The sequence below is a fragment of the Erithacus rubecula genome, assembly GCF_903797595.1.
Source record: "Erithacus rubecula genome assembly, chromosome: 18".
Lineage (NCBI taxonomy): Eukaryota > Metazoa > Chordata > Aves > Passeriformes > Muscicapidae > Erithacus > Erithacus rubecula.
Window position 1 is genome coordinate 7,763,683 of NC_136670.1, and position 20,333 is coordinate 7,784,015.

General features: G+C 46.9%; 2 protein-coding genes across 3 annotated transcripts; one reads left to right on the top strand and one right to left on the bottom strand.

Annotated features, from left to right (window-relative positions):
* Positions 1-1,822: 1,822 nt before the first annotated feature.
* On the bottom strand, positions 1,823-3,354 carry TMEM74B (transmembrane protein 74B; the record flags this gene model as incomplete). Its single annotated transcript, XM_079321802.1, has 2 exons — positions 1,823-2,332; positions 2,953-3,354. 2 exons carry the CDS (start codon positions 3,352-3,354, stop codon positions 1,823-1,825), a joined length of 912 nt encoding a protein of 303 aa, XP_079177928.1.
* A 3,000-nt stretch (positions 3,355-6,354) lies between these two features.
* On the top strand, positions 6,355-19,954 carry RAD21L1 (RAD21 cohesin complex component like 1). Of its 2 annotated transcripts, none has more exons than XM_079321762.1 (13): positions 6,355-6,510; positions 8,595-8,724; positions 10,198-10,297; positions 11,253-11,359; positions 11,724-11,909; positions 12,514-12,615; positions 13,567-13,677; positions 14,679-14,908; positions 15,725-15,827; positions 16,537-16,676; positions 17,349-17,438; positions 18,000-18,071; positions 18,851-19,954. In XM_079321762.1, the coding sequence occupies exons 1-13, from the start codon at positions 6,469-6,471 to the stop codon at positions 19,040-19,042; spliced, it is 1,605 nt and encodes a 534-aa protein (XP_079177888.1). In that variant the 5' UTR covers positions 6,355-6,468; the 3' UTR covers positions 19,043-19,954. The 2 variants fall into 2 exon arrangements, with proteins under 2 accessions (XP_079177888.1, XP_079177887.1); XM_079321761.1 differs by lacking the exon at positions 6,355-6,510 and adding an exon at positions 7,914-8,415.
* Positions 19,955-20,333: the final 379 nt, after the last annotated feature.

A 20,333-nucleotide genomic window follows, 5' to 3' on the forward strand; every position in this document is an offset into this window, starting at 1 on the left:
TTGTGCTCACATACAGCAGGTGCTTAGCAGCTGTAACCTTCACCAGGCTCAGCTTTTCATCCTGAAAGCACTCCCTCCATCTTATTTAAAGCAACAAAAAAGGGATGAGGATGATTTCTCCATCTAACGGGTTTATTTTTCTAATCCAGAAATGCAGGGCCAGCGCTGAATTGCAGGAGGGACATCTGCCTTCTCAGGGCAGAGCCTTGCTTGGGAAGACTCAGAGCTCCCCCTTTCTCCTCTTCTTCTCTTCTTCCCTTTCCTTCCCTCTCTTCCCTCCCTCCCATAGAATCACCCCCTCCTCCACCCTGGAGCTCCTCGGTGACAGCCACAATGACATTTGCTCCCTCTGCTCTCCTTGGACTCCTCATTTGGCCCCTCAGGCTCTGATTAAAGCCATTTGTCCCAGGGCCGTTGGGGACAGGTGTCACTTGTTTGGGGCTCAGCCACCCATTTCACTCCAAGTGGGATTTCATCCCAAGGAAAGGTGCTTGGGTGCGAGGACTGCAGTTGTGAGGTGATTCAAGGTTGTTTCCTGGGATCCTACAAAAAATACAGAGCGTGGCTGGTGATGTGGTGACAGGGAGAGAGGCATGTGGCCCTTCAAAGCAGCAGGAAGAATCATCTGTAAAGCATTATATAGAAACACAGGGCAGAGGACACCATTTCCAGCATACGAGGAGACACTGGAAGCTCTGGAACAAAACCCTACCCAGGCAACCAGACGTAAAAATCACTTTTCTTTGTGTCAGGCTGTCTGGAGGGATTTGTCCCTGCCTGAGAATATCTGAAGTGGGTAGCTTATAGGATGGATTGAAAACTGGTGGCAGTTCATGATAAACAGCACCTTTTGTGGGTCTGCATTTTCCAGTGGGACAATTATTTCCCTTTTCCAGCAAATTGTTCATACCCATTTCTCTTTCCACAGAATATTGTGCTTTAATGATGCTTCATGTTTAATTCCCGAGATGCAATCTTGCCTTCACACCACAGATAATGGTCCTTGAATGAGCAGAAAGGCTGGTGTGGGGACACCCCAGCAGCAGCACTGCCAGGCCAGCATGGGACACAGCCACCATGTCACATTGAGGCACTGAGAATCATCCACTCTCTTCTGTACAGAGCACCATGGTTTTTGAAGAGGCCATTCCAGGGCTGCTGGTGATAGTGGGATTCTTGACACAGTGCAGGTGTGTGTCCTGGCCCTTCATCCTGCTGTGCAGAATGGGGCTGGTGGAGAGTGAGGGCTGGGGGGTGGCAGGGGCTGGACCCCACCCCATGGGTGGTGGGCATGCTTGCTGCCTCCTCTTCTGCCCAAAGCAGTGCGAGCACCAGCTCTGTGCCAGAGTTTTAGAGAAAACTATTGCTAAAAATGGTTACTGATGGCAGAAATGAATCTGTCAGGAACACCAGTCAGGTCCTGGCTGTGGGAAGGAGCTCAGCCTCACATCCAGCCCAGGCTGCAACTGACCATGGCAGAGCAATCCCAAGGCTGCCTTCACTGTACCACTGCCATTGATGCTGGTGGCAGGACCCCATCCAGGAAGGTGCTGGGGAGGTGACAGGAAGTCCCAAGGCCATGCTGTCCCGGTGCTGGGGTGCAGAACAACTCAGGCCAGGGCCATGCAGTCTAGTGGAGTACCCCAAAGCCTCATCAGTCCGCTGCTGTTGGGCCAGAGCACCAGCCAGAAAGGGTTCAAGGAGGTGAGAATGGTGGCTGAAGGCTGGCGTAGGCGAAGTTTCACCCAATGCTATCGGTGTTGGAGTGCAGCAAGGGGGTCCCGTTTCTGCCAGCGGCGGGGGGTTCCTGGGGTGCACACGGCTAGGAGCCGGGCCCCTCGGGGGGCTGGGGTGGGGGACTCAGCTGGCTCTCGAGCAGCGCCCGCGTCCCCTCCGCCGATACCCTCCGCAGCCGCAGCCGTACCGAGCCGTAGGTGCCACCGGTGCGGCGGGCGGCCCGGGCGCGGCGGCGGGCGGCGGCGGCGGCCAGCAGCAGGGCGGCGAGCAGGAGCCCGCCCAGGGCCAGCAGCGCCAGCCCGGCCACGGTGCAGCGGTCGAGGCGGGCGCGGAGCCGCGCTGCCCGAGCCTCCAGCCGCTCCATCTGCCGCGCCGGCACGGCGGGGTCGGGCCGCGCCGCCCGCGGAACGGCCCCCGCCAGCACCACCAGCGCCGCGCCGCCCAGGGCGCAGCCCAGCGCCAGCGCCAGCCCCGGGCCCGCCGGCACCGGCCCCCCCGCAACCGCACCCGCACCGGCCCCCGCACCCGCGACCGCCGCCTCGTCCGGGCTCCGCAGCTCCGCCGCCCGCGGGGACGCCATGGAACCGCCGCCGGCCTGCGCGGCCGAAGGTGAGCGGTCGAACCGGGATGGGATGCTCCTCTGGGTCGGAGTCGGGTCCCCGAACCGGGATGCTTCCCCAAACCAGAGCCGAACCCCGGAGGCGGGATGCTTCCCCCTCCCCGGAGTCTCTTCCCCTGACCGGGATGCTAACCCCACCCGGCAGGTCTCCGAACCGGGCTGCTCCTCCTGGGATCCCGCTTAGCCGAACCGAGCTATCTTCGGGGCTGAGACCCCGCCCGGACTGTCCCCCTTCCCTGGAGCCGACCCCCAGACCGGACTGCTCTCCTTCCCTGAACCCGCACCTGCCTCTCCGAACCGGGTCGTCCCACCTGCCTCTCCCGTTTCCAAAACCAGACTCTCACTGCGCGACCCACCCTCCCGAATCCTCTGAAACCCCCTGTTGGGACCTATGTCCTTGTGACTCCACTGAACTGCCCCTCACCGGTCCCTCTTCTCTCGCCGGGCTCTGCCCTCCGGTTCCCCGCTCCCGCACCGGGCTGTGGCCCCGTGCATCGGGCTCCGCTCCCGCTTCTCCGCTCTGTCTTCCCTCCCCGCCGATACCCGCACCGAGCTGCCCCGTTTCGTCTCCCGGTCCCCCGCGTCGGGCTGCCTACCCCCGCCGCCTCCCCGGCTCCCCGGGCAGGTGCAGGTGCCGGTGCCGCCGCGGGGCGGGCGGTGGGTGCCCCGAGCTGCGGTCGCGCACGGCCGCCGCACGCACACGCACACACACACACGTACGGGGGGCACACACATGCACTCACATGCACACGCCCTGGTGCATTACCGGCACCTGCTGCGCACGTACCCTGTGCAACAGGGACCCCTCTGTGCACCCCCCGGCAGCGCCGGGACCCTCCGTGGGCACCCCGGGGGCTGCGTGGGGAGGGGCTTTGGAGAGGACGGAGCAGCACGGTGGGTTTTGTGGGGGGGTCTGCCTGAAGGACGTGCCCCCAAAACCAGCAGTCTCCTGTGGGACCCGAGGTGGAGCTAGGCTGGGGACACTGGGGCTGCGTCATGAGCATCCCCAGCCCCAAAGACAGTAGAGAGAGGTCCCATATGGACGTTGTCCAGCCTGTCCCCAAATTCCTGGGGAAAGTGGGGGTTGATCTGCGTTTGGGCGAGGCATGATATGCCCCAGCCTGGGACAGAGGAGCTCCTGCCCCACCACAATCCCACCGCAGTCCCATGGCATAATGCCCCCCCTTCAGACACAGACACACACACACACACACACACCCCACACGTTATTTATACCATTTTTCCAAGAGCATTCATATCAGTGCCTTCTTCTCCCTGACCTGGCACAAGACCCAGACACGTGCCCTAGCAGCGACCTGCTGGCAGCCACAGACTTTCCCTCGTTTGTTAATACAACGTGGTCTATTTCCACATTTGGAGCAGTGCCTGGAGATGTGGATGCAAATCCCAAGCAATAGCGGGTGGGCTGTTGACAGCTGCCGGGAAGATTTGTCCATCACATTGCTGTTCTCTTCAACACCTTCACGTGCTTCCAGCATCTCCCCAAGCACATCCAGTGCTGTGGGTGCTAGATGAGCTCAGTGCTGGGGCTGCAGGGATGCCCCTTGTGCCCTGCAACCTGTCCCCTGCATGTCCTGAACTCTGTCCCTGCACACAGTGCTTTCCTCTGCAGCTACACTGGGCTCTGTGTTACCCATAGGGTCTGGGCACTGCTCAGCGTGGAGATGTCAGATGGGAATCTGCTTCCACCTGTGTCATGACAGGGCAGGGATTTTCTCTGAAGTCTCTGTCAGATACAGCTAAAACAGGTAAAAAAGGATCAGAGAGTTTTAGGGTATGCCACACAAATAAAGAGTGTGGAATTTTCTGAGGGCTGCACAGGTGCAACACAATCCAGGCTCAGTGTCTATCCATGATGGTGACTGGAATCCTCTAGACCAACACATGGCACCTCCAGTCTCTGAGCTGCAGGAGAGGCATGGATCTGCCATTGGAATGAGATGATCTGTAAGGTGTCTTCCAACCCAAACCATTCCGTGACTCTGTAATTCTATGACACACAGAGGCTTCCCAGCACAGTGTCCCCAGAGATGAAGCCAGAAGTGGGCTGAGAAAGAAGCAGAATTAAATATAAATGTAAGTGCCTCCTGACACATTAACTACATTTAGAGAGGCTTTAGTACCAACCCACTCCACAGAAAGGCAGGAGATGCTTGGAGACAAGTAGGTCATGGGACACAGATTGTCCCAAATCAGCAGGAAAAGATGGATTTGGAGCAGGAAGGCATATCACTGTGAACAGATGGGCAGGAGCAGATCTGCTGCCTCACCATCTCCAAATTCCCCGGGAAGATAGAACTGCCACCAGTTTGCTCCTGAGCAGAGCTGTGGTCAAGCCCTCTGTTCTGGTGCACCCAAGCCCTGTGGCTGCCCATGCACCCAGGGATGCCAAGGCCAGGAGCCCGGCCAGGATGGGGATTTGTGGGCCAGAAGCAGAGGCACTCATGTTGTGCCTCCCACCTACCTTCATACAGGGACAGGGCTGAGCCTGCATGGGGTCAGGGCTCCATGCTGCCTGGGGGGCTGCTCCTGCACCCCAGTCCCACAGCAGTGCATCAACCTGTGATGGGTGAGGTGGAGGGATGCATTCTGCTTGCACTGTGCTGCCCCAGGATCCCACTGCCATTGCTGGAGGGGAGCTGGAGGGGACCCCAAGCCTTTGAAGGGGCCTCGGGTAGCCCAAAAACCTTCCCCAGTCTGATCCTGAGTGGCTGAGCATGAGGCTGGGGATTGGCAAAGGCCACTCTGTGCCCAAGGTGCTGGCACTTAGGGAGGGGAGGAGAGACTGAGACAGCCAAGATCTATGCTGCCAGTGCAGGAGCAAAGAGAGGAGGGAGACAGCCAAGGTCAGAGGGAGCACTGCCAAAATTCACAATGAAACTGCAGGAGTGCTGGAGGGGAGAGACAGACGACTTGGAAAGAAAAGGAAAGAGGAGGGAGGGAAGAAGTCTGGGAGATGGAATAGGGTGAAGGAGCCAGACGGAACCAGGGATGGGAACATGTCACTCCTCAGACAAAATGATTGAACATGGATGAGAGGGACAGCAAATGGGAGCCTCAGGCAGGCAGAAGAGGACAGCAGGAGTAGGAATGTGATGGAGCTAGACAGGCTGTGGACCTGGCTCTGTTTCCTAACACAGCCCTGTGCAGCACAGCCTAATTTTGGGGAGTGCACAGCTGTCTGGTGCCCACTGGCAGTGCTGACCCCTATTCAGCCTCACCACTGAGGTGAAGTTCCATTCTTGCCTCCTTAGCATTCACAGCATCCCATGGCAGAGCAAGCACACGCAGCCAGCACGGCTCAAGGTGACTCAGAGGTCAGGGAATAAGCAGCCAGGCAATTCAGGAGCTGGCTCTACATCACCGAGAGATCCAGCAGTTTGGGAGCACCAAAGGTTCCCAGCACATCACGGCCTCCCTGCCTGTCACTGCCAGTCCCTTGTACCCCAAACATAACATCCCAGTGCTCCCCATGGATGGGGGTGTTTCTGATCCTGCAAACTGCTCTGGGGAACTGTTGCCACCAGCAAGGCAGGCAGGGCTGGACATCAGCCTTGGTGCTGGGGAGGGCTGGAGTGGGCATCATCATAGAGGGTGGTTCCCCTCTCTCAGGGCAGGTTTGGTGCCCTGGAAGAGCAGTGGATACCTGCTCTGGGGCTCGTGGGAGGTTCCTGCAAGTCCCCATTGTGGATACACCATTCCAAGGATGGTTTATAGCAAAAATCCCTCTCCTTCCCCAAGTGTCTGACCCCCAGCCCAAAGGCAGCTGGAGGGATGGAGCCCTGCTTGCCACTACAGCCAGCTGTACAGCCACACTGGGATGAGGTTCAGCACTTTTCTGGTGATAATTAAGATCTCTTTATCTTCAGCTAACACCAGGGAGACAGGGAAAACCACAGGTGCCTTGTGATATGGCAACAGCTGATGCTCCGGGCTGTGCCTGGGAGCAACGGGAGCCTCGCTGTGTTTTGCCTGAATATAAAACATGGAAAGCACGAACCCGAGGGTGACAAACTATTTTTTTCCTGGCTGGTGACACCGAAGTGTGCAAACATACTGTCCTCTCTCAGGGGTGGCTGGAGCTGACACAGATGGATGACTATGAACCTTTCGCCTTCCCCCTCTGCTCAGAGGTCCGACCTGAGGCTTTGTTTATTTGTTGTTGCTTTGTTTGTTTTGTTTTGTTTTGGTTCGGTTTGGTTTTTGGGTGGGTGCTTTTGTTGTTTTTTTTAATGTTTTTCGTTTTGTTTTGGTTTTGTTTTTTTTGTTTGGTTTTCCTTCTGCGAATTTCCTTCGCCAGGGGAATTTTATCAGACGTGTCTGGAGCCACGCAGGAGCTGCTCACCTGCAGAGAAAGAGATGGGGCGGTGTCTGCAAACGGGCTCTTGGAATGTCAAGGGTGAAACGTGTTGGGAGGAGGAGGGGAAGAAGAAGCAGGGAAGGGGAAGACAAGGAGATGAGAGTGAGAGAAATGTCGGATTTGTCTTTACAAATAAGCTGCGGGTCTGCTGGTAGATAAGACCAGCACAGAGAGATAAAAGAAACAATGGGATGGATTTCCTTGATTGATGAATGGGAAAAGATATTTGCCTTTACGAACAAACAAACTGTAGGTTCGCTGATAAATGAAATTGGATATTGGAAGGTGGAAGAAGCAATGGGGAAAAAATATGAATTGTATAAGAATTAAAAATGAAAAGGGAGGGTTATACATTAGAGGGGAATCTCAGTTGTCAGGCGTTCCAGGAAGTCTGTGCCTCTCGAGTACCTCAGCCAACGGGGAAATAGAGAGGGAAAAGCGACCGGGAAAATAGGATAAAAGCAGGCTGCGTCCTCCAAAAATCCGAGAAATCCCCGGGGAATGCCCCACGGCCTCTCCCTTTATTCGAATAAAGTAAAAGGACTGCTCTGTCTCCTTTTTGGACATAAACCTCTGGTGTTCGTGGATTAATTTTCCTGACAAGAGGAAGGAAGAGAGGAGAGGGAGGGGGACAGATGGATGGGGGACAGTGAGATTGCTCTCCACGCTCATGAGCATTAAACGAGGGGTGCGGCACCGTGCTCCCGGGCACATGCGGGTAGTGCCGGTGAAGGCAGGAAGGGCAGGGAGCGGTTCCAGCGGCAGCTCCTGCCGAGGGCTCCGTGCCTGTGGCGGAGGCTCCGAGGGCAGGCCCGGCCCGGGCCCCGCGCGGCGCCTCCCGCGCTCGGCTGAGGCCTCAGAGGGTCCGCCCGCCCGCCGAGCCCCTCAGCGCCGCCGGATCCCTCCATCCCCGGAGCCCCGCGGGGCTGCTCATCCCCCCGCGGCCCCTCGGCGGCCGGCTGTGCCCATCCGCCCCTCAGGATCCCGCTAAATCCAGCTCGCCCCTCCGGGCATTGCTCAGGCCCCCGTCCCCTCACATCCCACTAAATCCCCAGGGCCCCTCGGCGTCCTGGGCACCCTGTCCCCTCAGGTCCTGCTGGATTCCCCGGTCCCCTCAGGCACCATTAAATCCAGCCTGAGCCATCCCCTAAGGATCCCGCCCAATCCCGCCCTGCTAAACCCTTTCATTCCCTCAGTGCTCTCGGGGTTCTCCTCATCCCGTCAGCACCCAGATGGGTGATCCCAGCCCTTCTGGATCCCACTAAATCCTCACATCCCCTCCATATCTGCCTGGCTGCCCTGTCCCCTCAGATCCCATAAGTCCTCTCATCCCCTTTAGTGCCTGGTTATGTCCCCCCATTCCCTCAGATCCCACTAAATTCCCCCTTCCCCACAGCACCCCATCCCCTCAGATTCCACTATTCCACTAAATCCCGAATCCTACTTGGTGCCCCAGGACCCATCTCCTGTTGCAAGGGGAAGGAGAGCTCAGGGAATTTTGTCAAGGCTTGCCTAAGACTTTTGGCCAGGCACCATGTTCTACGTCCATTTGCTCATCAACAAACGGGGGCCGCTGGCCAAAATCTGGCTGGCTGCCCACTGGGAGAAGAAGCTCACCAAGGCACATGTCTTTGAATGCAATTTAGAGGCCACCGTACAAAAAATCCTCTCACCAAAGGTAGGCTGTGCCATGAGGAGGGATCTCCTGAGGAGTCATAGGGAGGAGCTGGTGGTCTCTTGTAGAGAACTCTGTTACTTCTGTGTAATATTTTAATGTTTTTGCAAAAAATACTAACTCCTGAGCAACTTTTTAATTCTTTTTTTTTTTTTTTTTTTTTTTTTTTTTAATTCTCACAGTTAGCCATCGCTCTGCGAACCTCTGGACACTTACTCCTGGGGGTGGTGCGGATTTACCACAGGAAAGCAAAGTACCTCTTGGCAGACTGCAGTGAAGCTCTGACCAAAATGAAGACAGCCTTTCGCCCAGGTATATACAAAATTCTGCGTTTATTCATCTGTGTTCTGTACAGCTCGCATTTTAAAAGTTAATGTTTTGATATTTCTATTAAATACACATTACTGACCCCAAAGGAAACTGGACATATTGGTGCCTTCTGTTGGTGTTTAGTTTTGCTTAATTTAGTGCCATTTGAGGTCTTTGACTCCCTTAACAGAAGCTGTATCTTAAGTGGGTTTACAAGAAGATGCTTGAGTTCAGCCTCCATTGCTAGATAATTAATTTTAATTTCTGATGACACCAACAACATGTCTAACAGTGTCAGTGCCAGACCTGACAGTGTGTTTTGAGCTCTAGCCATGCAGACAGGGAGAAGGGAACTGAGATGACTGGAGCCTTTTCCAACAGGCTCTGTGTTTGTCATACTTAGGCAATAAATGGGAGGCACTGTTGTCTTAAAAAAAGCCTTAGAACACCAGTGTATATTGCCAGTTCTAATGTGTTTTGTGACCTGATCTGTTTGCAAAATAGTGAATAATTACTCTGCATTATTCTCAAGGATATGATCACAGAATTATAGAATCACAGAATCATTTAGGCTGGAAAAGCCCTCCAAAACCCAGTCCAACTGTTCACCCAGCATTGCCAAGGCCACTACTAAGCCATGTCCCCAAATACCACATGTCTTTCAAATCCTTCCAGGGATAGTGACTCCACCACTACCCTGGGCTGCCTGTGCCAGGGTTTGAAAACCCTTCCAGTGAAGAAATTTTCCTTAATATCCAACTGAAATCTGCCAGCCACAACTTGTGGCTGTTTTGGAGATTGATCCTATTGCAACTTGTAGACCACCACATAACTCAAAAATACATAGCAGTTACCACTGCAGCAACAGAGACTTTACCTAAATAGAAGGGGGGGAGAAGGATCTCAGCAGAAGTGGTAAAATGCTGAAAGAGGCTGTTCAGAGAGGCTGTGAAATCACCATCAACAGAAATAGACAAAGGTGATCTGACTTTGAAATTGATGCTGTTCTGAGCAAAAGGTTGGGTTGGATGACCTTGAGAAATCCCTCCTGATGTGAATTTTTCCAGGATTCTCTAATTCCCAAGTAATTTCAGTCTGAGTACATAATTCTTTAATGCTGGAGAACAGTGTTATGGAGACAGAGCAGAGGAAAGGAAAACACAGTGAAAGACTCTGGGCTAAACATCAGCTGGGAGAACCTTCCAGGGGCTTAAAGCAGCTGTTCACCAACACAAGTACTTACATATTTCAGGTCCTGTTACAGCAGACTCTTTTGTATCTGTCTGTAAAAAATAGATCATCTTAAGGACATGGAAACTGAAATTCCACTTTTGGGTGCCTAAGCTTTACCCTTCTGTGATTTAGAATGGCAGCAGCCTCTCCTGACAGGTTTATAGGTTTATTATACCTACTTGGGAGAGAACACTTATTTTATTTTATTGATACTTATTTTGTTATGTTGTCTGTTTATTTTAGGGCTTCTTGACCTTCCAGCAGAGAACTTTGAGGCTGCTTATCAGTCCATTACATTACCTGAAGAATTTCATGATTTTGAAGCACCACTACCAGATGTAAAGTAAATGCTTCCCTAGGTTTTTTTTTCATTCTTTTAGTATTTTCAGAAGTAAAAGCTATACTTGCTGTTGTCTGATTGAGACTGAGATGTGTTTGTTTCAATTGAATAACTGAATTCTCCTAAATTCTGAAATCTACAAGGCTACAGCCACAGACGTTGTGCTTTGGTAGCTTTCCTTTAATAACAGACCTTCACAATGAAATAATGTCTTGAACTTAGACTTCAGGATTTTAAATTATCTGAGTGAAGGATGCAAACAGCTTTCTGAACCTCAAGAGAAGAGACAAAAAATAGTACTAATACTGAAAGCTGTGGCCAGTAACCACACAGTGTTGCACGTTCCACTGGGCAACTTTGTTTCTGCTCCACTGCTCTCTGGGGCTGGGGTGTTTTATCAGCAATAGTCAGCCTGGCTCCTGAGAAAAAGCCAGCATATTTCTTAGGCTTTTTTTACACAAAGCAGCATTAATGTAGAAAACTGATAAAAAGCAGGAGACTAAGTCATGCTTCTGATGGCTCTGATGCCCCAAAGGTCCAGGACAAGAGATTTCCACCGAGGGTTGCTCTGTACCTCCTCATAAATACAGTTTGATGGGATCAGTAAGGGTTTATTATTTTGTAAGTACAGCTGCAATATAATACACTTTATTCAAGTGCCTCGGTGTGCTGACTCTATAAAGGAGCCTGTTCTGCCTGCCCAAAGACTTGTGTCATTTGATTTAAAAGATGTTCCACTAATTTGTTGCTTTCTGACAAGGGTCTGGTAAATTTCAGGGCTTGGATGGGAACAATATTACAAAAGCCCAAGTTTACTGACAAAAGAGAATGGAGAAATATGGGGGCTTCTGATAAAATTCCAGGATTGAAGGCCGTGTAGAAACTAGTTTTCACATTCCAGCTGAATGCTCAATGAGTTTCAGTTCATCCTATATTTTTATAACATTTTTCTCATCAGGGCCATTGATGTTGCTGAACATTTTACCTTGAATCAGAGCAAACCTGAAGAAATCACACTTACAGAGGATTATGACAGCAGTATACTTCTCTGTGATAGAAACTTTGGTGAGAGAAGTTGAGAAAGTGGAAGTATTTCATAAGGGGAAGTGTGTTTTATGTGAAACCTTTATGTGAGGCCTTTCCACATGGGAAAAAGCTATGATTGAAGGTGCATTTGTTTCATGCTTTTGCTGATTGGCCTATCATGCTGTCTTAGGTTTAAAATTCTGTGTAAGCAATATAATCTGGTGTCAGAGACTGAGAACCAAACCAATTTTACTAAATTAGATAACACTGTTTATTGTTTATTCCATTTGAGGTATGGGATGTCTTGCCATCTTTTACAAATTACTTGAAAAATTAGGAAATTAATAAATCTGGTTTTCCAAAATCAGGCAGATTAGTGATCAGGAATTGTGTGTTCCCTCAGATGAAGAAGCAGCTGCACTGAGGAGACAGAGCTTCTTTGAGGGCAGTGTCCTGTCGAGCAGTAACAGTCTGGTGGCTGATCCCAACTCAGCCAGCACCAGTGAAGACAAATCTGTGCTGCATGAAGATGTTTACTCCTTCCAGAATGACAATTTTGGGGATGAGGAGGATGCAGTAGATATGATTGGTAGAATTTGCCATGGGCAAACAGAATCAGTTCCTTTCCAAATATTTTTATTCTTACAGGAAAACAGTCAAGAAAGCACCAAAGCTGTTGTTGCCAAACATAAATTCTGTGTTATTTGTTGTTTTCATACATATTTTTTTCACTAAATCTGTGGTCACTTAGATACTGCCTAGTCAAATTGGTTTAAAGGCTGTATTTCATTTTTTTTAGAATTAAAGGCATTAAATTTATGCTTTAATGTTTAACAATTTGATTTCTGTTTTCAAAGGTGAAATGATGCTGCATTTTTATCCTTACTGTTGTAAGGCAGCAAAGTAGCTTCTACATCATTATGGCTTAGAGTATTTGTGTAAACCTTACATATTGATACCTGTTAACACTGTCAAGGCCATTATTTGGCCATAAAAAAGGTGGAAATCTCAAACTTGGGACTAATCCCCTCCTTTGTGTGCTGTTGCAGACAGCTGTACCACTGATGGCCAGCTGCAGAATCTGAGCTTGCTTTCTTTGCAGAGTATTAACCTTGACTAACATTAGGCTGCATCAGGCTATTTCATGACTACTAAGGCTTAGGATGATTAAAACTATGTGTTTTGCATTTAAGAAATCCTGTTGAGGGATGAGCAAAATGTCCTAGATAAAGACATTCTTGATGTGGAGGAAGCACGTCCTTTGTCACAAGATCTGCCAGAGAACAGCACAGCCAGTGAGTTTGCAGTGTCTGCTCCATCTCACATAAACCCTCTGTTCCTGTGTTAATGCCTGGTGTCATTTACATTCAGCTTTTTGTAGTGTACTTGTGCCTTTTCCCTTTCTTCATTTATTTTACTTCCCCCCCCAACCCTAAACTGCTTCATCCACCATTTTAGGATGATTTTATTTGATTTAGGGATTCCAAATTTGTAACTTGACATTGCTTAGAAACACCTTCATGTGACATCCTGTTGGATATGCTGTTGGTCCACCCTGCTGCTCACAGCATGATGTCCCTTTTGAAGGGGAAAGAAACCCAAAAAAAGGCTGCCCTGTAACAGTGAACTTTCCTAGTGAGAGCTTAAAAGGTCTTTCCCAACAGAAACAATTCTGTGCTTCTATTTCTGCCTTCATATTTCTACCACAAATGACACTTAAGTAGCTCATAAAGGTGTTAATCTTCTTTTGATATTGATGAAAGAAATTAAGCTTTGATAACTATTTCTTAAATCTTTACTCCCCCATCAGACTGTTAGTTTAAAATAGAGAATTCTGGAACAGCTTTAAAGGGATAGAGTGGCCCTTGCCTCTCTTTGCTCTATTGCTGGTGCTACTTGTTCCCTTTCTGTTGACAGAAAACTGCCATGCACTTGCCTGGAACTAGAAACAAACAGTGATTGAAACTAAACACTTTTGCCCCTAAACCCTTTCTATTGGGTGTTTTTTTTCTCCAGATCAGTTCTTCTGTCTCTTTTACAGCCTGGTCATTCTGGGATCAGTGAAGTGTGCAGGGCACACACAGGAGAAGGAACTGGCAGACATAAGTGAGATAATAAACAAAACCGCAGTTTCCTATTTCTCACTGGTTTTGCCTGATATCATTCTCTGTCATGTGATTGAGAAATTAGCCCATATTGTATTTTTTTAATTTTTAATTTGGGTTATTTGCTGGGTTTTTTTGCAGTTGAGTCTAACTGTGCAGACACCACCGTTAAAGATGCAAACCAGACAATGAATGAGACAATCCTTTTGTTCCAGGAAGAAGGATTTGTGCTTGAGCCAATTGATGATACAGGTTAGAAACTGATGAGTTTCTGATGAGTGTTCACATTAAACTAGGTTTGGTTTGCTTCTTAGTAGTGAAAATACCTGCAATATAGATTATTTCTACCTTAGATTTCATCTGCTCCTGCTGTCAGAGTTCCATTTTCAGTAAATATTATACAAACCCTGTGTCTGGTTAATTTATCTCAACAGCCCAAATCTTTACTTGCAGTTTCTTCCATGTACCAAGTTTTGTTGCTCTTCAGCTCTGGTAGCATTTCAAGCTTGGCCTCAGAAGTAGTACTGAAGATTCACCTGAAAAACTTTAATTGCCAATGACACATCAGTGACTTTTATATTTAAAATCACAATCCTAAAACTTGCAAGCCTTTGGAAGACATTGGTTTGTGAACTTTTAACAAGATACAAGGGGGAAAGTATTATGTTTCCTCTGTGGAGGAAATCTAAATGTCCACTATCACACTGGTGGCTGTTCATGAATAAACAAGCTCATGTTGACAGCAATATTTACAATATTGGAATTTTCTGGCCTGCCCAAATAATATCCAGGAAGTTATGGATATATAACTAATCTGTGTCTTTCTTTTGTGTTTCCATCATGATTAAATTGCTAAAGGATTAAACTGACAAATACAGATATTAATTATGAGGCAATGCAACGTCTTGAGTGCATCAGCATTTCCTGGAGCACTTAACTTCCTGATGGATTAAAGACAGCTTATTCAGTCTCATTGCTCTATTGTGTGTTCTCATTAAATTCTCTGGGTTCTTTATTAAAAGAGTCATTTGTCTTCCACAATTAAACATAAGGGAATTTCCAGCAAAAGAATACAAAGAGTGAAAACTTCATAGAAACTTTTGAAGGAATGGCCTGTGCACTTGTACTTTGATTTTCAAGTCTAGGCAGTGTTCAGAAGGTTGGCAGTCAGGTTGATTCACTGGGCTTTTTTCGTGTGCTTTATGTCCTAGGGATAGGCCTTAAAACTTGTTATTAATACTTGCTTTATGTAGCTGTCACCCAGAGGAAAAAAAACCAAAGGAAGAGGAAGCTGCTGGTGGATGCAGAGAAGGAGCTCAGCTGCCAGACCATTTACAAGCAGCTCACCAACTGCACAGACCTCCTGGCCACGCTGGACCTCGCTCCCCCAACCAAGAAAACCATGATGTGGAAGGAGTGGGGAGGTGTGGACAAACTCCTGTTTTATCCTGCACAGCCTGTGGTTCATGCTCAGCTGCTAAAGGTAAAGATCAGTTCCTTGTGGGGCCAGGATTGTTGCAGAGCTGGGATCTGACTGAGAGAGGCTTTGCAGACTCTGTTTGATCCGAACTTGGAGCTGGCTGCAGGTGTGCACTGAGCATTGCTCTGCAGTACAGGTCAGCTGGACACCTCATGGTTTGCACACTCACACTAATTGTTTCATCATCTGTGGGGCCACAACCCTAACCTCCTGCACTCCAACGAGTGAAAAATTGCAAAAGGAACACAAGAGCTGACATTTCATTTCACACACTGGCACCTGGCTGATCTTATGCTGAGACACAACTTTTTACTTTTCTGTCCATTTCATTTATACTTTCTCCTTTGTTGTGTTGTTTTCTGGTTTATTTCCTCTTCAATTTGAAACATTTTGTTTATATTTACTTTAAAGGTACATCAGACATTATTATTAAGATATTGCTCATGGGTTTGGAAGGGTTCACTGCAGCAGCGCAGCTTCACCACTTAGAGTCCAGCTGCAGAATTACAACTTGCTCTTTAAGAGGATGAAAACTGCAGATGTTTCTTTCTTTCATCTTTACTTACTGTCTGGCTTCAAGAAAAATGGTCCAAGCTGCTCCTAACATATTTTTTAATGGAATTATGTCAGAGCTGAAGAAAGCTATTGCTAAAGAAACAAAAAATAATATGCAGATTTTAAGAGCGACCTAATTCAAATACTGAAATTCTGGGTTGCAGTCACTAACATACAGCTCATATTCATATCTTTGTGTTGATGTTTGCAAACAATCTGACACGATACTCTGAAAGCAAACATAGGAAAAATAATTATTTTCAGTTGTTTGAAAAATGCTTCAAGACTGACAGATTTAAGATGAGAGCAAATGGAATACAGAGGATGTCTGAAATGAAAGAAATGAGAAAAGAGCAAGATACTACAGGTAATGTTTTAATTCTGTTGTGCAGAATTAGCTGTTAGGAAATATTTTCTACATGATGTTTGAGAGAAACAAGAGGTATTTGTGTGCAGTCTTCCACAAATTACTACTTTACTGTTCTTTTGTTTCTTAGAAAATGAAACACAAGTCTTTTCTTCCTTGTGGCATAAGGAGATATTTTTGGTTTCATCTTTGATTTATCTAAGTATCTCTGAAACTGCAGATTTGGGTAATGTTGCTTGTGGGTCTTTTTTTAATATTATTTAAAAACCACAAACTTTCCACTTATTCTAAGCTTAATCAGACTGCTCTCCAAATTTCCAAATTAATGTAAATAGTTCTACTTGTATCTGGAACATGTGTTTGGTTAATATTAGGCAAGAAGAAGTGTTCCATTTTAGTTCTTCTGTGAAAGATGTATCCATTTGCACTCCTTTGCTCTGCTGGGAACCTAACCTGCCTCAAAAATTAATTAACAAACCCACCTCCATTGAGTCCATAAAGGTCAACTTTCAGAAAAGGCAAACCTGCCTTGGAAGGTTCTTTTTCTATGTTCCTGTTGGGGAATGATGATTCTTCAGTGTTTGCTTATTCTGGCTCTTCCTCTCAAAGACTCTGAACTTGAGTGTGATTTTTGGTTTTCAGTGGGATTTTTTTAAGGACAGTGATTCACAGTAACTGCCTCCTCAACCTTGGTTTTCTATTCATACAGAGATGCTGCCAGTAGAAGAGCCAAGTTACCTAGAGGAGCCAGCTCATTCCAAGACTGAGAGAAAAACTGGAAATGATTCCTTTATGTTGACATCACAGAATGACAGAAATGAAACCAATGACAACTATGGTGAAATTATAGTGAGTAGTTTTCCTCAGTTCTAGAGACCTAAGTGTGTCTATTGATTCCACTTTTTTTCTAAAGTTCCATTTAAAACACGTTAAGAAATTACTAATGTTTGGAAAGATGCTAAAGCCAGTCAAGAGAGCAGCTTGTGTGATGACATTTTAATTATAATTTGGTAAACTCCCACAATGAATGATGAATTAAAATGTTTATTAATCAGCATAGATTACAGTTTAATCACTGCATATAAATGAGAGCTTAATATTAAATATGAAATATTGTACTGAAGAGACAAATATAATCTTTATAAGGGATAAAACTTATCTTTTGCGTCTCATATTGAGGAAATACTTAAGCAATATTTTTTACATCTTCATTTATGCTAAAGGGTATTCTTTAGAAAATGAGGCTCATTAATGTTAAAAAGTGATGAAATTGGAGCTAATGGCAGCAGAAAACATGTGCTCCATGCCTGAACTCTGGCCATAGGTTTAGATTCATCTATAGGATAAATCCTACAGCAAGGTACTTCCCTGTATCAGGAAAAGCATGGGAGAAATAGCACCTATTAACTAGTTTTTAAAAACTTACCATTGCAATAAATTCTTTGAGCAGAACTGTGTAATGAGAATTGCACTGTGTGCATAAATGGTCAGGCCTAGTGATTGTCTTTTTCATGCTCACAGGAGGATGGAACAGCTTTTTCTGGGAGCTCAAAAAATTCCCTGGGCCAGGAAGCTGAAACACAGCTGGAAGCACAGGTGGAAGTGCCAAAGGTGTGTATCCTAAGCTGATGGCCTTGGCTTATTTCAGAAGAGAGCCATGTTTCTTAAAAAAAAACAAAAAAAAACCCAAAAAAACCATCATGAATTTATAGGGACTTTTGCTTCCTGTGAGAAGGAAGTAATTTCAACCTTGCTGGCTCTGAGGATGCTCAGGTATTCTGAAACCAGGGCAGTCAGCTGCAGACTTCAGAGGCTAAGCCTGAACCAAATATTTGAACACCTCTTTAAGCCCCTGGCCAGTACAAATCCTTTGAGAATCCCAGTCCCACAGAGTCCCACCTGGCTGTGGAGCTGCCTCACTGGGAGCACATCCATGGCCTCTTGCACCTGAGCTGTTTCTGTAGCACAAAGCACACAGGTCCCATTCCTTCCTTTGTTTCACACAACCTCGTGTGAGCACAGAGGTGTCAGAGGCTCCAGATTCCCTGAGTTTGGCCATCCAGATGCTGATCTCCATCTGGATTTTCAGTCAGGCTGGAACTCCTGTCCTTTTTCTCATGATGTGTGACTTCTTACACACCCTGACTAACTTTCTGTCTGCTTCTTCTCAAGGAGGAAACCAGGAAAGACAGTGAAGAAATAAGATGGCGCAAAAGAAGTCTGCAGTTACAAAAAACTTTACAGGTACCAGTGCTGGATTTTGTTATTAGATACCAAAAGCTGGTGGTGATTTCAGCTGGACCATATTAGAAAAGCTCTTCCTTCTACTGTCCATTGTGTCTCTGTCTCTCACTTACAGGATGTGCTTTTTTTTTGGTATTTCTGTGGAAAATCAGGATTCTGGGTGCTTGATGTGTATTCTTTTCCACAGCTGCTGGAATTACTAGAATGTTCTAAATGCTCTTTTTTTTGGAACATATTTCAAAGGTTCTGTGCAAATAATAAATAAATATTTACCTCTGAGTATGACCTTTAAAAAACAAGAGATAACTCTGAAACCACAGAATTACTCAAGGATATTTATTACCAATCACAAAGCATGATGGAAGCGCTCCTGGTGTAATGGAATTCAGTGGAATTGTAGATTTTAGTAGCACACATAAGTACCAATGCTATTATGGCATTAAATGTTAAGAGCCACTTCTATAAACACAGGTGAAAGATAGCCAGAGAGGTTGTGGACTCCCCATGCCTGGAAGTGTTCAAGGCCAGGTTGGATGGGGCTGGGAACTAGATGAAGTTCATCTAGTAGAAGGTATCCAGGGTGGGGGAATGAGATGGTCTTTGGGTCCCTTCCAACCCAAACCAGTGTGTGCTTCCATGACTGTATGGAGATTGGATCCCATCTGAGGCATTCAGGCAGAGATATTCCCTCTGTGCAGTGCCCTCTGTTTGGACTCCATGGACTCCAGTTTTACTGGCAGAGGAGCTGACCTGACTGATTTCTCATTTCCCTCATGCAGCAGTTGAAGAGATCAGGAGTCTGTTCCTTCAGTTTTTGGGAGCTGTGCCGGAGGAAGAGCCGGAAAGAAGCTGCAGCCATGTTTTACACATTTCTGGTGCTGAAGAAGCAGCAGGTCCTCAAACTGCAGCAGCACAAGCCCTTTGCTGACCTCACGGCCACTGCTGGGCCCATGTTTGACTGGATCAGATAAACTGATCAAAATATAGCTTAGGTTGCATTTTCCAGCAAATAGTTTTCCTGGAAAAAGGATGGAATGTCTTGGCAAACTGTGGGAGATGAGCAGAGTCCCTGCCCTCTACACCACCCAGTAATAGCTTGTCCTGCCCCAGGTGATCACTACAGGGCTTATTATTCATATTTATAGTTATATGATTAATTATATGATAGTTATACAATATGTTAATAAAATACCACTAAAATATATATTCTACATAAGAGATTTACATTGTGAAGGATTTTAGAAAAGTCCTCAAAGGAATTTTATAGAAATCCTTTAAGGGTTTTTATAAAAGTCCTTCAAGCCCTTTCTCAGAGACTACCTTTGGAGCTTAAATTACTTTTGACAAGGCTTGTTTCTGTTAAGTCTCTAATACCATTAGTAAGAGTTATCTGTTTACTCTCTATAGCAAAAAAAAAAAAAAAAAAAAAAAAAAAAAATTACTATTTTAAATTGTTTCTATCAAAGAATGTTCAGTATTTCATATTTTAATATCTAGCAGGGTACTGTCTCCAGTGTTGCTTTGGAGTGTTCAGGTAGACAGAGGTTACACTGGCCCTATAGGAGTCCAGAAGCTGCAGCAAGAAATTCTATTTCCTAGAAATCCTGCATTTTCAGATTTCACAGAGCTTATTAACTTACGTGCATCTTTATTCATAAGTAGACTTATTTAAAAATGGTTGTTAACTTAAATATTATTAGTTCCTTGCATTTTTATCTAATTCTGGATAAATTGTATCCCTTTTACTGTCATTTTCTGAAGCTCTTGATTTCCAGCTGCTTCCCACTTGGAGGAGGGGTGGTTGTGCCCTCTTCAGGTGCTTTGGTGCTGTGGGGACATCACTGTTCTTTCATGTGCAATCAATAAAAATCAGAAGATGTTTCCTTTGCTTGTTGCTGTTTCTTCTGAAGGATTAAATGCTGTGGGTTCATCTCAGAGTCAAGGACCTGGTGATTTTACTTAAAATGGGAAAGGATGGGTGATGTCACCTGAGTTCCAGGTGTTCACTCACCTCAGTGACACCCCTGTTTCTCTGGGCCCACTAGTGCATGGTTCCTGTTGCACAGGATTTGGGGGGTTGGTTTTGAGGGTTTAAGGGAGTGAAAAGGCTTTAAAAGAGGTGAAGCCCCAGTCTGGGCCAGGGGGATGGCATGGGGTAGCCACTGGCTGTGGGTTTTTCCAGCTGAGTGTCCTTTCTGAACAGGAATATTTGATTAAATAAGTAATGGACCTTTGCTGCTGTTCTCTGAGGGATTCCTTTTC